The sequence below is a fragment of the Dicentrarchus labrax genome, unplaced genomic scaffold (genome assembly GCF_905237075.1).
Source record: "Dicentrarchus labrax unplaced genomic scaffold, dlabrax2021, whole genome shotgun sequence".
Taxonomy (NCBI): domain Eukaryota; kingdom Metazoa; phylum Chordata; class Actinopteri; family Moronidae; genus Dicentrarchus; species Dicentrarchus labrax.
The window spans coordinates 34,077,621-34,094,849 of NW_026136711.1; the positions used below are offsets into that span (position 1 = coordinate 34,077,621).

At 37.3% G+C, this 17,229-nt stretch overlaps 2 protein-coding genes across 10 annotated transcripts; both read right to left on the bottom strand.

Moving 5' to 3' along the window:
• Positions 1-1,618: 1,618 nt before the first annotated feature.
• LOC127371743 (odorant receptor 131-2-like) lies at positions 1,619-13,705 on the bottom strand. Of its 9 annotated transcripts, XM_051414772.1 has the most exons (6): positions 13,345-13,393; positions 12,948-13,131; positions 12,571-12,649; positions 8,120-8,170; positions 7,814-7,988; positions 1,619-3,176 (listed from the first exon to the last, which is right to left on the bottom strand). In XM_051414772.1, the coding sequence occupies exons 5-6, from the start codon at positions 7,967-7,969 to the stop codon at positions 2,385-2,387; spliced, it is 948 nt and encodes a 315-aa protein (XP_051270732.1). In that variant the 5' UTR covers positions 7,970-7,988; positions 8,120-8,170; positions 12,571-12,649; positions 12,948-13,131; positions 13,345-13,393; the 3' UTR covers positions 1,619-2,384. The 9 variants fall into 9 exon arrangements, with proteins under 9 accessions (XP_051270732.1, XP_051270731.1, XP_051270729.1 ...); XM_051414771.1 differs by lacking the exons at positions 12,571-12,649; positions 12,948-13,131; positions 13,345-13,393 and adding an exon at positions 8,313-8,388 and having other exon boundaries at positions 7,814-7,985; XM_051414769.1 differs by lacking the exons at positions 12,571-12,649; positions 12,948-13,131; positions 13,345-13,393 and adding an exon at positions 8,313-8,388.
• Positions 13,706-14,516: 811 nt separating this feature from the next.
• Positions 14,517-16,670, bottom strand: LOC127371750 (odorant receptor 131-2-like). The gene is made up of 3 exons (XM_051414783.1): positions 16,619-16,670; positions 16,338-16,509; positions 14,517-15,513 (listed from the first exon to the last, which is right to left on the bottom strand). Exons 2-3 carry the CDS (start codon positions 16,491-16,493, stop codon positions 14,731-14,733), a joined length of 939 nt encoding a protein of 312 aa, XP_051270743.1. The 5' UTR covers positions 16,494-16,509; positions 16,619-16,670; the 3' UTR covers positions 14,517-14,730.
• Positions 16,671-17,229: the final 559 nt, after the last annotated feature.

Below are 17,229 nucleotides of genomic sequence, written 5' to 3' on the forward strand. Positions count from 1 at the left end.
AGACATTAGAAGAAACACAGAGGAAGATGAGTTGGAATGTGGAACGGGCACCAACCAGCTGGTATCCACCCTTTAAACCTCCAGTCCTTTGAAAACAAGATGACAGCTTCCAATGGGACATAGAAGACTAACTGACTGACTGACTGAAACTTTGCGCCCTCCCCAGGTACTCCTTCACTATTTCTGTATGAACTATCTGACAGAAAAAAAATTATCTGGTAAATGCAAGGATGGTAAGTCTTAAGAAGTACAACAGTTGGTGAAGATCTAGAGATGTGTTTTTTACCCATCTGTCCCACAGACATCTGTCAAAAAAACATGCTTCTATTTTATTCAGTACAACTTTCTACACAGACTGAGTGATGCCATTGTTTAACTGTGACCAAATCACAGCAAATGTGCTGCTTTCACTACACTGGCTGTGCAAACAAGGTGTAAAACTCTCTCGCTCCTCCTTGACTAACTTGAAAATCTGCCATCCATTCTACTCTCTGTAGAAATGCCCTTTGGTGGTAATCTCTGCTGTGTACTACAAGCAGATACAGACAGAGAATTAACAGAGTAAGACGATATGATGTGCCGGCACCAGGCCAAGTACCCGAACACTAACCTCATCACGGCTGGGGATTTTAACAAGATCAATCTTGGTCCTCTGCCAACGATTGTTAAGGCCATTGCACCCCAAGTAGATTTTTTGATATTGTCTGATATTGTCGCTCGTTTAAATACGACCTCACATTGTGTCAATCATGTTAATGATATTTTCTGCATTTTTACACCAGTCAGGTGGACAGCTCTTGTAGCCACGGTGCCAAATACAAGACGTGGGCAAGGAGTGGTGACAGCCTCGGAGGTACCTCCAGTGGAGGGAAGCAAGGGAGGAAATGAAAGAGAAGGAGCAAGAGACAGAGAGACAGCAGAACCAGCTCCTTTCAGCAGGTGAAACTCAACTTGTTCTTGACACCTTGGACCCAATATTTATTTTTATACTTTGAAGTGAGACGACCACAAAATCATGTAGTATTGTGAATTTCACAACAAATATGATAATAAAAACGCATCGGACTCAGTGTGCAGGGTTTCTTTGGGTAGTGATTTTAATAGGATGATGGATTTAAAAACGCCCTTTTATTACCGTCACTTTAACTTTTCTATGGTAACATAGCATTATTGTGTGTTATTCTACTTCGTTTAAGGATGTTTGATTCTGATTGGCTGGGAGGAGGGCATTAACCCGGCAGGTTGCCCGCTGACTTGTCGGTTGTACTTGCTGCTGACTCAGCACAGCGTCATCAAATAGTAGATCAATACGCCGCTTATATTTTTTTTCTATCACAGAAATTTCAAACATGTGGTCCATTGTAAAAATAAACCTTGTTTAAAGTTTCTAAAATGTGTCGGAAATCTATCGGAGGGTCAGTCGATACAGCGTAGCAACTACGTTATTAAACTACTGATCGGATGCAGCCTTGTGTGGTTGCTATAGAAACTAATTAGCTACAGCCGAGCTTATCGTATTCACCGTAGTTCTAAAGGGGACTACTTTTTGAGGGAGATGAACTCAAACAGAGTATACATTTAATAAGCATGCAATACGAATAAGAAAAAGCATAATTACTAAAGTATTTGAATTGTTTTATTATGTTGGCAAGCAAGAAGTAGAATAAACGGGATAATAATAATGCCCGGCGTGGGCATATCAAACTGTTTATTGCCCTGCCTTGAGGTGATTATCCCTTACTTGTTGTTATGTATAGTTGTGTACAGTGTGTTTTGACCAGTGCCAAAGATGAATTTCCATTTTATGCAAATATTATGGAAAATAAAATCATCTAAATCTAAATCTGAATATGATATTTTCATACAGAATTTTCATTTCAAATAGAACATAGTAGGCTGAAATAAAAAAATGAGAGTTTTTATTTGGACACCTACAGGAATTAAATAAATAAAACAAATGCCTGATTCCTTCAGATTGTCCTTAATTTAATGCTAAGTAAATTACAATAAGTTTAGCTTTAAACTGGACCAGTACACAGACCATGACATACAGTCAATCTGTGGCAAACACTATTCAGTTGTTCACTGTTCTGATTACTGCATTTTCACTATTATTAGATGGTGGCCATATAAACCTACAATAGTCACACAATGATCTAAAATATACTCGTTTGTTATCATCACATGAGGCTGGTGAGCCAGTTAAATCACAGGCTCTCAATACTGTGTCATTGTCTTTCCATTCTCAGTGTTTTGAATGCAGTTCTGTATTTTGAGCCCATGCTTGTTTCTAAATCCTGTGCACTGTTTTGTCAAGATTTTTTAAAATCTGGGTACAACAAACATCTGACTTTTATTTTTAACATAACAGGGTTCTAGAAATATTAATTTATGAGAGTGCCTTCGATCTTTGGATGTCTGTTTACTGTACACAGATAACTTTTAAAGTACTTCCTGAAAGTCTTGTCTCGTAACCCGTAGACAATAGGACTAACAAAGCGAGGGAGGATTTGGTTTATAATGAACATAACAAAGTTTATGGATGCTAAACTCCCTGGGAACAAGTATGTCAGCACTTGAGATAACATAGGTCGCACGTAAGATGTCATACACAGCAGCACCTGAAAGCCATGAAGGAGGATTGTGTTTCTGGCCTTTTTAGCATCTGCATTAGCAGCTTTGGCCACAAACAAAATTCTGAAGTAACTGTAAAACAGAGTGAGCCAAACTACAACCAGAAACAATATGTGGGATACATCCCTCTTCTTTACAGTGTAGGGGCTCCTAAACACTGAATCCCTGGAACAGAAGACTCTTGAATTTAGGAACTCCAGAGGTTCAGTGGCCAGAAGGATGAAGACATCGGGTAGGACAGAAAGTGAACTCATTGTCCAGATTATGCCAATTACAATATATGTTCTTTTGACCGTACATATGTTGTTGTAGCGGAGGGGAATGCAGACTGCGATGTAGCACTCTGCTGCCATGAAAGCTAGGTTCAGAGGGGTGTTTCGTGTGGTTAAGATGGCAGGCAAAATGAGGAGACAACAGAGGGAGACATAGATGGTGTGGAAGGCATAACTGAAGACGAAGAGGGAAATGCTGGTTGTCAGCTGGATCATGTCGTTGAACGTCAGGTGGATGAAAAGGATATAGCGAGGGTTCAACTTGAAGATCTGAATTGAACAACAGAATTAGGTTAGAATGCAGATATTACACACCTCCACTTGGGTATTGTACATTTATCTAAAACCACTAGTCCCATTAAATTAGAATTATTTATATGATTGGGGGCATTACTTACAATACAATTTTATATGACTGGGCAATGAGTATTGCATTGATTTGGGGCAAAATACATTCTTACATTCCTGTATTTAACAAGCAACTTGATATAAACTTCTACTAGTGATCAAGTCATATCAGTTTTCTTTTGTCATTGTTGCATGTAGATTTCTATCAAGTCTATGCATATAGTCATTGGAAGAGGATGACAAATATAAAATATATGACTTTATCTCTTAAAGAATAAGAAGGTTGTGAAGATTCTAGTTAAATAATTGCTCATTTTGTTGTTACCTGTCCACTAAATTGATATTAATGCATTTACTATAGAAGTATAAAATAATTTCACAAAATGTTTTTTCATGTCCAAGTAGAAATACAATGTACACATGTAACCTAGATGGTAGGAGAAAAAGGTACATACATCAGGTTACAGGAGCTAGAAAATGAAGTGTTATTCCAAAAATAGTTACTGCAACAACTAGAATCAGGAGAATAGGGTTATACCTTTTAAGACCAGATAGAAAAGACGGCAATGAAAGGGAAGTGAGAGGTATTTTGTACGTATTACATGTTTTACAACTAATTTCTTTCTTTGCTTGCTTCACTAATTAATTTTTTCTTATGTATAAATACTATTATACACACATGATGCTTGTTGAATGTGTGGACCAGTGTTGCATTGATGTAGTTGATGGTGATGCCGAGGACAATGACAGTCACATTCTTGCCAACAGCCAAAACAAATGCGTCTCTGTAATTCATAGTCGTCGTTAAATTGTTGTTCCCTGGTGTGAAATTCATGTCAGCATCCGATGAACTTCTTTCAAAAGCAAAAGAAATACAATTTACTATCATAAAATACTGAAAGCATGATTTCAAAATAAATATCCTCACTAGTTTTTTCTCTGAAATTTGAAGTAGTCAAGTGAACAAACAATTCAATACTGACCTCAGATTGTGGATTCTGATCTGGAGGTTAATCGACCTTACAATGATTGTGCTATAGCAAGAGAAGATTGTTTTATACAGCAGGTTCATTGAGTACATGTGCACGCTTCTGACCTGAAACACACCCACACAGCATGTTTGTGTGGTTAAGTACATGTAGTATTTTTAGATGTAGTTTAGTGTTAAAGTTAAAGAAAATATCAATTAGCTTCAGAAAGGTAATTGAGTAACAACAATAATTGGTGAGCAATGTTAAGGAATACAAATATTGCAATTGGAAGCAGAAAAATGCTTTAATCATTTCATACTTGGAAACTAAAAGTAATCCAATCAGTAGTCAATTTAATATAATTGCTCCGGCATAGAACAGGAATAATATCAGACTGTCACATACACGTATACCAGTTTGTCAGTTAAGATGCAAAATATTAAGATATTTTATGTATTTTTAAATTATTATGGCTGTAACTAAGTTATTGATTACATCTCTAAGTTCACAATGGTGTAAAACAGAAAGGCAGCAAAGCCTCAGTGTTAATCAGAAGTAAACAGTCTTCTTCTTTGTGATAATTCCACAAAAAAAAGGAATTTAAGTCATTACTTTTGACCACATTAGTTAACATGTTTTGTGTTTTGTACAGTGAATTTTCATGAGCAATAAATGAAACCTCATACACCAGGGAAACTGGACAATGCACAGCAGGAGGAACGGGGGCTGAGGAGGCCAGCAGCTCTTATAATGCAGGGCCTACTAGCAGGAGGCTGTAGCACCATCTGAGAATTAACAAAGTAACTTTGTGCCAGCTCTGACCAAGTACCTGAACACTAACCTCATCATGGCTGGGGATTTGAACAAAATCAACCTTAACCGTCTGTTGAACTCCCATCAACAAATTACACTGTAGTTCCAGAGGAGATGTGACTCTAAACCGTCATTATTGTCTGTTCAAAGAGGGCTACAAGGCTAATTCTCTCACATCATTCGACAAGTGAGACCACACTGTCATCTTTTTCATACTGAAATACGTACAAAGCATGGTAGAGGAAACTGGGGCCATGGCCTGCGAAGCTGCCCGCCACAGGAAAATGTTACCAGCTGAATGACTAAAAGAAGGAGAATCAAATGGTCTTATTAGGCAGTTAATAGAAAAACACATAAAAAATAAAACCGCTTGATTTTAATTAAACAGTATCACATAGCTTTAATTGAAACATACATTTAATAAAACCAAATGGACTAAAAGAGATTTAGATTATTACAATGTAGTGTTTTTTTTACAGCATTTTTCACTTGGATTTGAGAATGTGGGTAATATAACTAAAACTAGAAAGGCGCTATAGAAGTGCAGTCCATTTACAGTGAGTTCAGCTTTAAGCTGGACAACTGCACAGACCATGACATATAGTATAGCTATGGAAAAAAAGCATTCAAAGGTTTTGAAATCTATATTATACTTAGCTCTTGTTTCTGTATTGTCACTAGTGTCAGACGGTTACACAGTAATCTAAAAATGGAGGCTGGTGTAAAGCCACAGCAAGAGCTGTTGACAGTTTTATCACAGAGATTCTAAATACTGTGTAATAGTGGACTATTGTCTTTCTTTTGTTTTACACATTTTTAAATTCTGGACACTACAAAAGTCTGACTTTTCACTCACCAAAGTCACAGGGTTCTAGAAATATTATTTTATGTTGGTGTTGTCTTTGGATGTCTGTTTACTGTACACAGATAACTTTTGAAATACTGCCTGAAAGTCTTGTCTCGTAACCCATAGACAATAGGACTAACAAAGCGAGGGAGGATTTGGTTTATGATAAACATAACAAAGTGTATGGATGCTAAACTCCCTGGGAATAAGTATATGAACAATTGAATTAACATAGGTTGCACATAGACCATCATACACAGCAGCACCTGAAAGCCATGAAGGAGGATTGTGTTTCTGGCCTTTTTAGCATCTGCATTAGCAGCTTTGGCTGCAAACAAAATTCTGAAGTAACTGTAAAACAGAGTGAGCCAAACTACAACCAGAAACAATATGTGGGATACATCCCTCTTCTTCAGACTGTAGGGGCTCCTAAACACTGAATCCCTGGAACAGTAAACTCTTGAATTTAGGAACTCCAGAGGTTCAGTGGCCAGAAGGATGAAGACATCAGGTAGGACAGAAAGTGAACTCATTGTCCAGATTATGCCAATTACAATATATGTTCTTTTGACCGTACATATGTTGTTGTAGCGGAGGGGAATGCAGACTGCGATGTAGCACTCTGCTGCCATGAAAGCTAGGTTCAGAGGGGTGTTTTGTGTGGTGAAGATGGCAGGCAAAATGAGGAGACAACAGAGGGAGACATAGATGGTGTGGAAGGCATAACTGAAGACGAAGAGGGAAATGCTGGTTGTCAGCTGGATCATGTCGTTGAACACCAGGTGGATGAAAAGGATATAGCGAGGGTTCGACTTGAAGATCTGAAGTGAAGAACAGAATTAGGTTAGACTGCAAATATTACACACCTCCACTTAGGTATTGTACATTTATCTAAAACCACTAGTCCCATTAAATTGAATGACATTGTGTTCTGCCTAAAACCCCAGAAACCTCATTGGACTCGTTGTTTTATTACTTTTTTATATCATGCTTATTCACCATCTGTGATTCTATGTGAACATAACACAGGAATGATAATTGCATTAAAAAACATTCTTACATTCCTGTATTTAACAAGCAACTTGATATAAATGTCTACTAGTAATCACATCACACTGGCTTTCTTTTGTCATCCTTGCATGAAGATTTCTGTACAGACTGAGTATACAGTCACTGGAAGAGGATGACTAACAATTAAAAAGATGATTGTACTTTATCTCTTATAGAATAAGAAGGTCGTGAAGGTTCAAGTTGAATAATTACAATTTGTCTTGTTACCACATAGTCAACTGTCCACTAAATTGCTATTTAGTTCCTTTGGTATTTATGTATGAAATATTTTAAGTAGATATGTAATTCACACATGCAACCCAGCAGGTAGGAGAAAAAACTACATAAATCAGATTACAGCAGCTAGAAAATTAAGTGTTGATGCAAAAATAATTGCTATATTAACAAGAACAAGAAGAACATGGTTATACCTTTTAAGACCAACCGTTTTGAAAAAGAGCAAATATAAAATAAAACAAAGAAACAAAAGGAAGAGAGAGAAGTTTCCAACTGCACACATATTTTACACTAAATTCCTTGCTTAACTAATTAACTTTCTCACATTCACTGTTAAAGTATGGAATAATTTAACAAAATGCTTTTTCATGTCCAAGTAGAAATGCAATGTGACCCAGCAGGAGAAAAAGGTACATACATCAGGTTACAGGAGCTAGAAAATTAAGTGTTATTCCAAAAATAATTACTGAAACAACTAGAATCAGGAGAATAGGGTTATACCTTTTAAGACCAGATAGAAAAGACGGCAATGAAAGGGAAGTGAGAGGTATTTCTTTTTCTTACATATTTCACAACTAATTTCTTTCTTTGCTCGCTTAACTAATTAATTTTCTCTTATGTAGAAATACTATTATACACACATGATGCTTGTTGAATGTGTGGACCAGTGTTGCATTGATGTAGTTGATGGTGATGGCGAGGACAATGACAGTCACATTCTTGCCAACAGCCAAAACAAACGCGTCTCTGTAATTCATAGTCATCGTTAAATTGTTGTTCCCTGGTGTGAAATTCATGTCAGCATCCGATGAACTTCTTTCAAAAGCAAAAGAAATACAATTTACGATCATAAAATACTGAAAGCATGATTTCAAAATAAATATTCTCACTAGTTTTTTTTCTCTGAAATTTGAAGTAGTCAAGTGAACAAACAATTCAATACTGACCTCAGACTGTGGATTCGGATCTGGAGGTTAATCGGCCTTACAATGATTGTGCTATAGCAAGAGAAGATTGTTTTATACAGCAGGTTCACTGAGTACATGTGCACGCTTCTGACCTGAAACACACCCACACAGCGTACTTGTGTGATGAAGTACATGTAGTATTTTTAGCTATAGTGTTTAGTATCTTTAGTACATTTACAAAAAAATTCCTTTTAACCCGGCTGTAGGTTGGTGGTCTTCTGCCTTGACCAGTTGGGGAAGAAAGGGAGGGTAGAGGGGTAAATAGAGAAGGACAGAGACAGAGACAAAGGTGCACAGCAACAATTATACTAATAGAAATGACTGATGATGATGGTGAACATGAAGAAGATGATGACGACAACAACAGCCACAACGTCTAGTGGGGTAATAGGGTACCATGAGCTCTTTAAGATATGAAGGGGCCTGACCATGAAGAGCTTTATAGGTGAGGAGGAGGATTTTAAATTCTATTCTACATTTTACAGGGAGCCAGTGCAGAGAAGCTAGTACAGGAGAGATGTGATCTCTTTTTCTAGTTCCTGTCAGTACTCGTGCTGCAGCGTTCTGAATTAATTGGAGCGTTTTAATGGACTTATTGGGCCAACCTGATAATAAAGAGTTGCAGTAATCCAGTCTTGATGTAACAAATGCATGGATTAGTTTTTCTGCATCTGTCTGTGATAGTATGTGTCTAATTTTTGTAATATTACGTAAATGAAAGAAGGCGGTCCTAGAGGTCTGCTTTATGTGGGAGTTAAATGACAAATCCTGATCAAAGATAACTCCAAGATTCCTGACAGTGGTGCTAGAGGCCAAGTTAATGCCATATAGAGTAACTATATCTTTAGACAGTGAGTCTCTAAGGTTTTTGGGGCCAAGTACAAGAACATTAGTTTTGTCTAATTTAGATAATTGAGTAATTTCATCATCTGCATAACAATGAAAGTTAATGAAGTGATTAGTAATAATGTTGCCTAAGGGAAGCGTATATAAACTGAACAAATATGTTGTATAGGTTTTACGATTATCTTGCCAGATTGAACGTGATTCTAATAATTTCGAAGAACGCCATTTCCTTTCAGATTTCCGCACTTTTTGCTTTAATTGGCGGGTTTGGTGTTTGTACCACGGTGCTAGCCTTCTATGTTTTAATAATTTCCTTTTTATAGGGGCAATAGAATCTAGTGTTGTTTGCAGTGAGTCTGCAGCACTATTAATGAGATGATCAGTTTGGGAAGGAGTAAAGTTGTTATAGGACTCTGTTATATTCAGACATGGCATTGAATTAAACACAGATGGAATCTCCTCCTTAATTTTAGCTTCAGCACTGGTTTATAATCTTGTAATAGGAATTAAAAAGTTATTAAATAATGGTCATATAGAAATGGATTTTGTGGGAAGACTATTAAATGTTCAATATCAATGCTATATGATAGAACGAGATCAAAAGTGTGATTAAGGGTGCCCGGTTAGCTCAGTTGGTAGAGCTGGCATCCCATGTACCGAGGCTGAGTCCTTGCTGCAGCGGCCCAGGGTTCGAATCCGACCTGCAGCCCTTTGCTGCATGTCATCCCCTCTCTCTGCCCCCCTTACCTGTCTGTCCTCAGCTGTCACTATCATAAAGGCAATAAAAGCCCCCAAAAACTAAAACTTACAAAAAATAAAAACAATGAGTTGGTTTATTTACACTCTGACAGAAGCCAATTGAGTCTATTAATGAGATAAATGTGTTACTAAGACTGTCATTGTCAACATCCACATGAATATTAAAATCCCCTATAATAATTACTTTATCTGTTTTAATGCCTAAACTTGATAAAATCTCAGAGAATTCAGATGAACAATCAGAGTACGGGCCAGGAGCGCGGTACACTATAACAAACAGAACTGGCTGCAGTGTTTTCCAGGCCGGGTGAGAAAGACTAAGAACAAGGCTTTTAAATGAATTATAATTTAGTTTAGGTTTAGGATCAATGAAAAGGCTTGAATTATATATGGCTTTTTATTAGGTTTTTATGTTTAATTCCTCTCGTTTTTACTTCTTAAAATGTTTAGGTGGTTGGGGGACAGACACAGTCTCTATGAGTAATTGATTAATTGATTGATTATCTCTTAGTTTACAATGGTATAAAACAGAAAGGCAACAAAGCCATTTTTTAAAATGAAATGAATGTTATAGTAAATAAAGTAGGGCTATGTAGTGAACAATATGACACACCTTAGGAAGCCATAAGCTGTTTGAACACAGTACTCTACCTCGAACATCTACTAGGCTACTTGTTCAGATAAACAAACACTGACATTGTCTCCGAATGAACAGCAGTATTTCATTGCTTCGATAAATGAATCAAAGTTCATAAACAATGCTGCACAACGTAGTTTCCTATCAAGAAACTCAATATCATTCACCACTTGTGATAATTGATCTGCTATTGTGTGTTTTTTTTAATTGGACTGGCATTTTGTCCTTATCTACTAATTTACTAGGTTTTATAAAACAGTTGGTCTTTAAAGGGAGTTAGATAAAGTTCGTTACCTATTTAAAATGGAAGGATTGCCATCATTTTGTTGGAGAGTTTCAAGATAGAGAGTGTTTTATTAAAATATAAAGATTACAAGATACATTTTTATTTGTACACAACAGAATGCTTTATTTTGGGACCTGACAGCAGCAATAAAATACTGAGCACTTAAAGGACCAGTGTGTAGAATTTACTGGCATTTAGCAGAGAAGTTGCAGACTGCAACTAACTGAACACCGCTTCCGTCAGTATTTGATGACCTGGGAATGGGAATGGGCTATGAAATGTGTAGGAGAAACTACGGTGGTGACAAAACCTGAGAAAAAAACATTAAAGGCTCCTTCTAAGGCCAGTGAGTGTCCGTTCTGGACTACTAGAGAAACATGGCTGTTGAACATGGTGAAAATGCAAACTACTCGCCTGTGAATATCTCGCATCAAAACTATTCTCACTTGCAGCACTGAAAATGTACGACACATTACAATAAAAGACAAATCCAAACACATATAGAGCAGACCAAGCAGGACAGGGACTTGTGGAAAAACGTAGCAGCTTGCAGAGCACCCAGGGGTCTTGGGGTTCACACTGCAGCACTGAACGGCTGGCAGATCGCATTCACCAGGTTCATCTCTACCTGTTATTAATACATTAAAACACCTAAGTCAAATACTAAACTAATTAAGGCAGTGGCAGACCAGCAACTCCAAATTAGTTTTTGTGGGCTTTGTAGAGAACATAGATGATATATCACCACCACAAGTATATCTGTGAGGAGAGCCTCATTGGTCTTTGTGGTGGTTTTTTACTTTTTTATATCATGCTGTATTCACCATCTATGATTCTATGTGCTGTGTAACACATAGCATAGCAACACTATAATGTAATGTCATGTAACAACAACATCCAAGCCACGGATAGTGTGCAAGACATGTACAAAACATGAAGGTAATGTTGGCAGACTTCTCATTTTTAGCTGTCGGTGATCGTTAGATCAACCACCACCAAGTTGTACATTATTATGATCTGTAGCTAATTAATATTTATTCTGGGATATCATCAAAATCAAATTGGATGTTGTCCTGTTAAAGTGCTCTTAGAGTTAGACGGAGTCTGATCATGCTTGTGGTTTCTTAACATAGTAGAGGGCACGATCTGCGTTAGTCTAGTACAGCAACATCAATTTTGCCGCAGTCCACGGTTTGATGCTCGCTCTCGCTGCACACAGCAGATACTTTTTCAAATGCTGTCTAAATGTCTTGTCCCGTATCCCGTACACAATAGGACTGACAAACCTGGGAGATATCTGGATGATGATGTAGGAAATAAAGATGAGATGTAAATAATGTTTGGGAAACCAGTAGAACAGAGTCTTGTTAAACACAGGAGACACATAGGTTAGCATGCACAACAGTAGCTGAAAGCCATGGAGCAGGATGGTATTTCTGGTCTTATTTGCATTTCCATCAGGTGATTTAGCAGCTTTAGCATCTTTAGCAGCTAAGAAGATCCTGATGTAAGTGTAGAAGAGAATGAGCCAAACACCAACAAGATAAATTATATAGGAAACGTCCCTCTTTTTCAAGTGTATAGGGTGTCGGAACATGGTATTCTTATCACAAAAGATTTTGGAATAAAAAAACTGAACAGGCTCTGTTGCAAAAATAATGAACACATCTGGCAGGGTTGAGACTGCACTCATGGCCCAAATACATCCAATCAGAATATATGTTCTTTTGATTGTACACAGCTTAGCGTGCCGCAGTGGTAAACAAATAGCAATGTAGCACTCCACTGCCATGACAGCTAAATTTAATGGAGTGTTCAGGGTGGTGAAGACAGCTAAGGTAACAATGAAGCAACAAAGGGAAACATTAATTTTGTAGAAGATATAACTTGAAACAAACAGACTTATTGTCGTAGTCAGCTGGATCATATCGTTCACCACCAGGTGGATGAATAGGATGTAACGAGGATTCACATAAAATATCTGAAGGAGAGGAGAAGAAAAGAAAGAAATTTGTCAATTAAAACATTTCATCTTTCTTTATTACTTTAAAACATCAGTTTCTTTCTTGTGCTTGATTGACAATTGATTTATTAATTTCTTAAGGTGCCCAGCTCATATGGGCTTACAACATACCAGACAGCAGTGACAAACAGAATGGCCACATGACAGGACATTAGAAGCCAGTTGCTGCAGTCTTCTACTAAAAGTAATAACTGATAATTAAATAATAATGATCTTGACAATAATGACAGTGATAATGATAATAAAGTATTCTGACCTGGTGTTTTCTGAAGGTGTGAATCAGGGTACCATTGATATAATTGATGGTAAGACCAAGAGCCAGAACAATCACATTTTTGGCCACAGCTGTGCTGTAAGAGTCTCGTTGACTCTGAACACTGGACACGTTGTAGCCATAAGATGAGGAATTCATTGAGCTGATTTGAGGAGCCTGTAAAACTCTGTTACACAGGAACATTTAATAATATTACTACAAATGTAAAGTTTTAATCTATTGTTCTTTGTATTAGTCACAAGTTATAATTATTCACAGACAGTGAAGAAAATATAATCAGAACTGGGACATAAATGTTTCGAAAAAATAAGTAGTATTAAACAACATCATGATAACAAACTGCAGTAATACAGTGTGATAGAAACAATGACATAACTACCTCAGATAACAGTTCAGTCTCTTCTTTCACGGTCACAAAATGAGCCTGAAATCAGTTTCATGACTTTATATTAAGTAGGATGATGCATGAGTCAACCCATGAGTCTGAGATGACGTCTTTGTGATATCCATGTATGGGTTAGGCATCAGTTATTTTTAGGTAATTGGACCTTGACCTGTAAGTCCAGACTATATTTTATATATATATATATATATATATATATATATATGTGTGTGCACAATATATGCAATATATGCAGTGCACCATATTTTTTTGGCCTTTTATTGCCTTTATTGGATAGTTACAGCCGAGGACAGACAGGAAAGGGGGGCAGGTCGGATTCGAACTCTTGGCCCCTGCAGCAACTCTGTACATGGGTCACCAGCTCTACCGACTGAGCTAACCGGGCGCCTATACATCACTTATCTTAAGACTTTTAATCTTAGTATTTAATGGTTGTTATTTTATAATAGTCATCGCTCCTCTCCTGCCGCTCCATGATTAGTTTCACCTTCGTCTTTGTCTGCATGTCAAGTGTTCCTGTAGTGACCAACGGCAACACTGAAAACTATTATAATAATATGGTCATCTGTCACATTAATTGATATTGGAGTATATTGAATAAACCTGTGTGATCCTGGTAGGGTCTCCTAAGACAAATCAGTAAGTCTGGGGTCAGACTAAGAGCGATTCATCCAAGGCAGCGTCCTGCCAGATGAGACGTGTGGTCAAAGATGCTAAGCAGAGGTATGAAGATAGAGTAGCGGTTGGAGCGTGACCTGCTCTGCTCAGGACTGTAAAGCCCTTTAGAGAGTGGTGCACTTGGCCAAGCGTGCAGTTGAAGTGTCAGTTGTAAGTAGTTAGTAAAATCTCAAAATAATTGAACTGTCAATTAAATAAACATCAGCTGACAAGTCTCACTTGAGATGAGTGGGTGACCTGGTAGCTCATCTGGTGGAGAAAACACCCTGTGTACTAGGGGTGAGTGCTTTCAACCGTGGCTCAGGTTCGGTTTCAGCCTGCAGTGCTTTTTTCTGCAAGTCTCTTTCCTGTCTCTCAGAGGCTGTTTCTGTCAAGTAACGGCATAAAAAGCCAGAGAAAAAAGTTCAGTGAAAATGTGCGATGACAGCACTTGAATGGCTCCCCCTGGGCAAACAAATTCAAAAGTCAAGTTAATTGTTGTCAAATCATGTTTATACTGCAGATCTGATCTCTACATTACTATACACAATGATCTTACATGTTCTATTCTGAGCCCAGTCTTATCATTGCTTTATTACTTTAATAAGTTTTGGTCATTTTATCTGTTTCATACATTTTTAAATTTTGGTACGATAAAAGTCTGACTTCCACTTACCAACATCTCAGGGTTCTAGAAATATTATTTTATGTTGGTGTTGTTTTTGGATGTCTGTTTACTGTACACAGATACCTTTTAAAGTACTTCCTGAAAGTCTTGTCTCGTAACCCGTAGACAATAGGACTAACAAAGCGAGGGAGGATTTGGTTTATAATAAACATAACAAAGTATATAGATCTCACCACTGCTGGGAACAAGTATGTCAGCACTTGAGATAACATAGGTCGCACATAAGACGTCATACACAGCAGCACCTGAAAGCCATGAAGGAGGATTGTGTTTCTGGCCTTTTTAGCATCTGCATTAGCAGCTTTGGCCACAAACAAAATTCTCAAGTAACTGTAAAACAGAGTGAGCCAAACCACAACCAGAAACAATATGTGGGATACATCCCTCTTCTTTACAGTGTAGGGGCTCCTAAACACTGAATCCCTGGAACAGTAAACTCTTGAATTTAGGAACTCCAGAGGTTCAGTGGCCAGAAGGATGAAGACATCGGGTAGGACAGAAAGTGAACTCATTGTCCAGATTATGCCAATTACAATATATGTTCTTTTGACCGTACATATGTTGTTGTAGCGGAGGGGAATGCAGACTGCGATGTAGCACTCTGCTGCCATAAAAGCTAGGTTCAGAGGGGTGTTTAGTGTAGTAAGAATCGCTGGCAAAATGAGGAGACAACAGAGGGAGACATAGATGGTGTTGAATGCGTAGGCGAAGATGAAGAGGGAAATGCTGGTTGTCAGCTGGATCATATCGTTGAACACCAGGTGGATGAAAAGGATATAGCGAGGGTTCGACTTGAAGATCTGAATTGAACAACAGAATTAGGTTAGACTGCAGTATATTGCAAATCTTTAACTGCTTTAAAGTCAGAGATGATTAGTCCATCATTTCATTAAACAGAAATAAACAGAAAAATAAAGAAAAAACTACTTTGCTAATTTCAGTAACTTTCAAGCAAGAATACCAATTCTCCTCCCAGTTTCTTCAGTGTGAGGATGTGCTGCTTTTCTTGGTTTTCCATCATTTTATTCATATAATTATGGACCAGATCCTTTCTTTGGATTTCAGACAGACATCACAGAAAGCAAGGCATCGTGATATGGTGTATAGTGATGGGCCTTTTTCACTTTTGAGACATAACAGTTATTACCAAATAATTGATAATGAAAATATTTGTACAGTAACATGCTTTTTGTGCATACAATTTGCAATGTTACTGTACCTGTAAGAGTTTCACTACATTTCACTGACACCAGAATTATATAGGGGTCAGTGATTGTGTCACCAGTATTTATTTTTTACCACCGGATTTGTACAGTCCAGTATTAATAAGTAAATAAATACTTTTCCATTATGTTGTCTCCACTTTATAATAAGTTCTAAGTATTCTGTGCGAAATATTCAAAGTACACATGCATAGGAGATAGAAAACACTGTTTAAAACAGTTTTTACACTATATAACTTGAAAGGAAAGGAAAAATACCTTTAAAGCCCCGTTTGTGAGAAGGAGAATCACAGAGAAGCAAAGGAAAAGAGGGTAGAGGTGTTTTTAACTTCATACACATTGTACATATTCTACCTTTCTTACCAAAGTATAAAAACCAGTGGATTTAATAAATTACACACATGATGTGTGTTGAATGTGTGGACCATGGTGGCATTGATGTAGTTGATGGTGATGCCGAGGATAACAACAGTTAAATTCCTGCTGAGAGCTGTAATTAACATGTCCAGGTGATTCACTGCTTCTGTCACATTGCCGTCCACAGGTGTGAAATTCATGTCAGCAGCCGATTAACTTGTTTAAAAAGCAAAAGATACAGTGTGAAATAATTAAGCTAAAACATTTTTACAAGGTTGCATTCTACTTAATTATTCAAAAGTGAAGCAAATAATTCAATACTGACCTCAGATGATGGATTCTGATCGGGAGATTAATTCGGACTCAATATGTTTGTGCTATTGCATGAGTTTATATAAAGGAAGTACATGAAGTATGTGTGTATGCAGATCTGAAACACACCCTCATAGCAGAGCTAGACCGATACATCGTCCAGGCAGATATATCAGCCAACATTAGCTTATCACAGTTATATCGGTATCACTGTATGTCGGGCACTAAGTAACACGAAACTGCAGTATAGAAAATACCTAAACGTGTTTAAGATAATTTAGAAACTGTGTCACCATTAGATTAGAACATTGACAAAGTTTATATTTCAATTCAACATGCCCCACTCAATACAATACTTTAATACTAGTGAAGATGTAAAATGTCTTAATTAAAACAAATCAAAAAAAGAAAGAAATTGAAATGCAATACACATTGAGATGGTTAAAAATAGCAAATATGGCATGATTATCTTTTCGTCTTTTCCGACTGAACAAATTGTTTTTCATTGTGACATTTTGCTGAAAGCTAAGGGTGCATTCACCCCTAGCTTGTTTGGATTAGCTGTTTTGAAACCTGAAGTGTTTCACCCTCAGGTTCACTTCATTTATGTATATGTGAACACAA

What these genes read in the sequence shown, in the direction of transcription:
- LOC127371743 (XM_051414762.1), bottom strand. Translation starts at nt 13,148, where the DNA reads ATGTTCCTGTGTAACAGAGTTTTACAGGCTCCTCAAATCAGCTCAATG. An exon ending in ACACCTTCAGAAAACACCAG is followed by an intron (nt 12,650 to 12,947) that starts GTCAGAATACTT and finishes CCTCTCCTTCAG; the next exon opens with ATATTTTATGTGAATCCTCG.
- LOC127371750 (XM_051414783.1), bottom strand. Translation starts at nt 16,493, where the DNA reads ATGAATTTCACACCTGTGGACGGCAATGTGACAGAAGCAGTGAATCAC. An exon ending in ACACATTCAACACACATCAT is followed by an intron (nt 15,514 to 16,337) that starts GTGTGTAATTTA and finishes TGTTCAATTCAG; the next exon opens with ATCTTCAAGTCGAACCCTCG.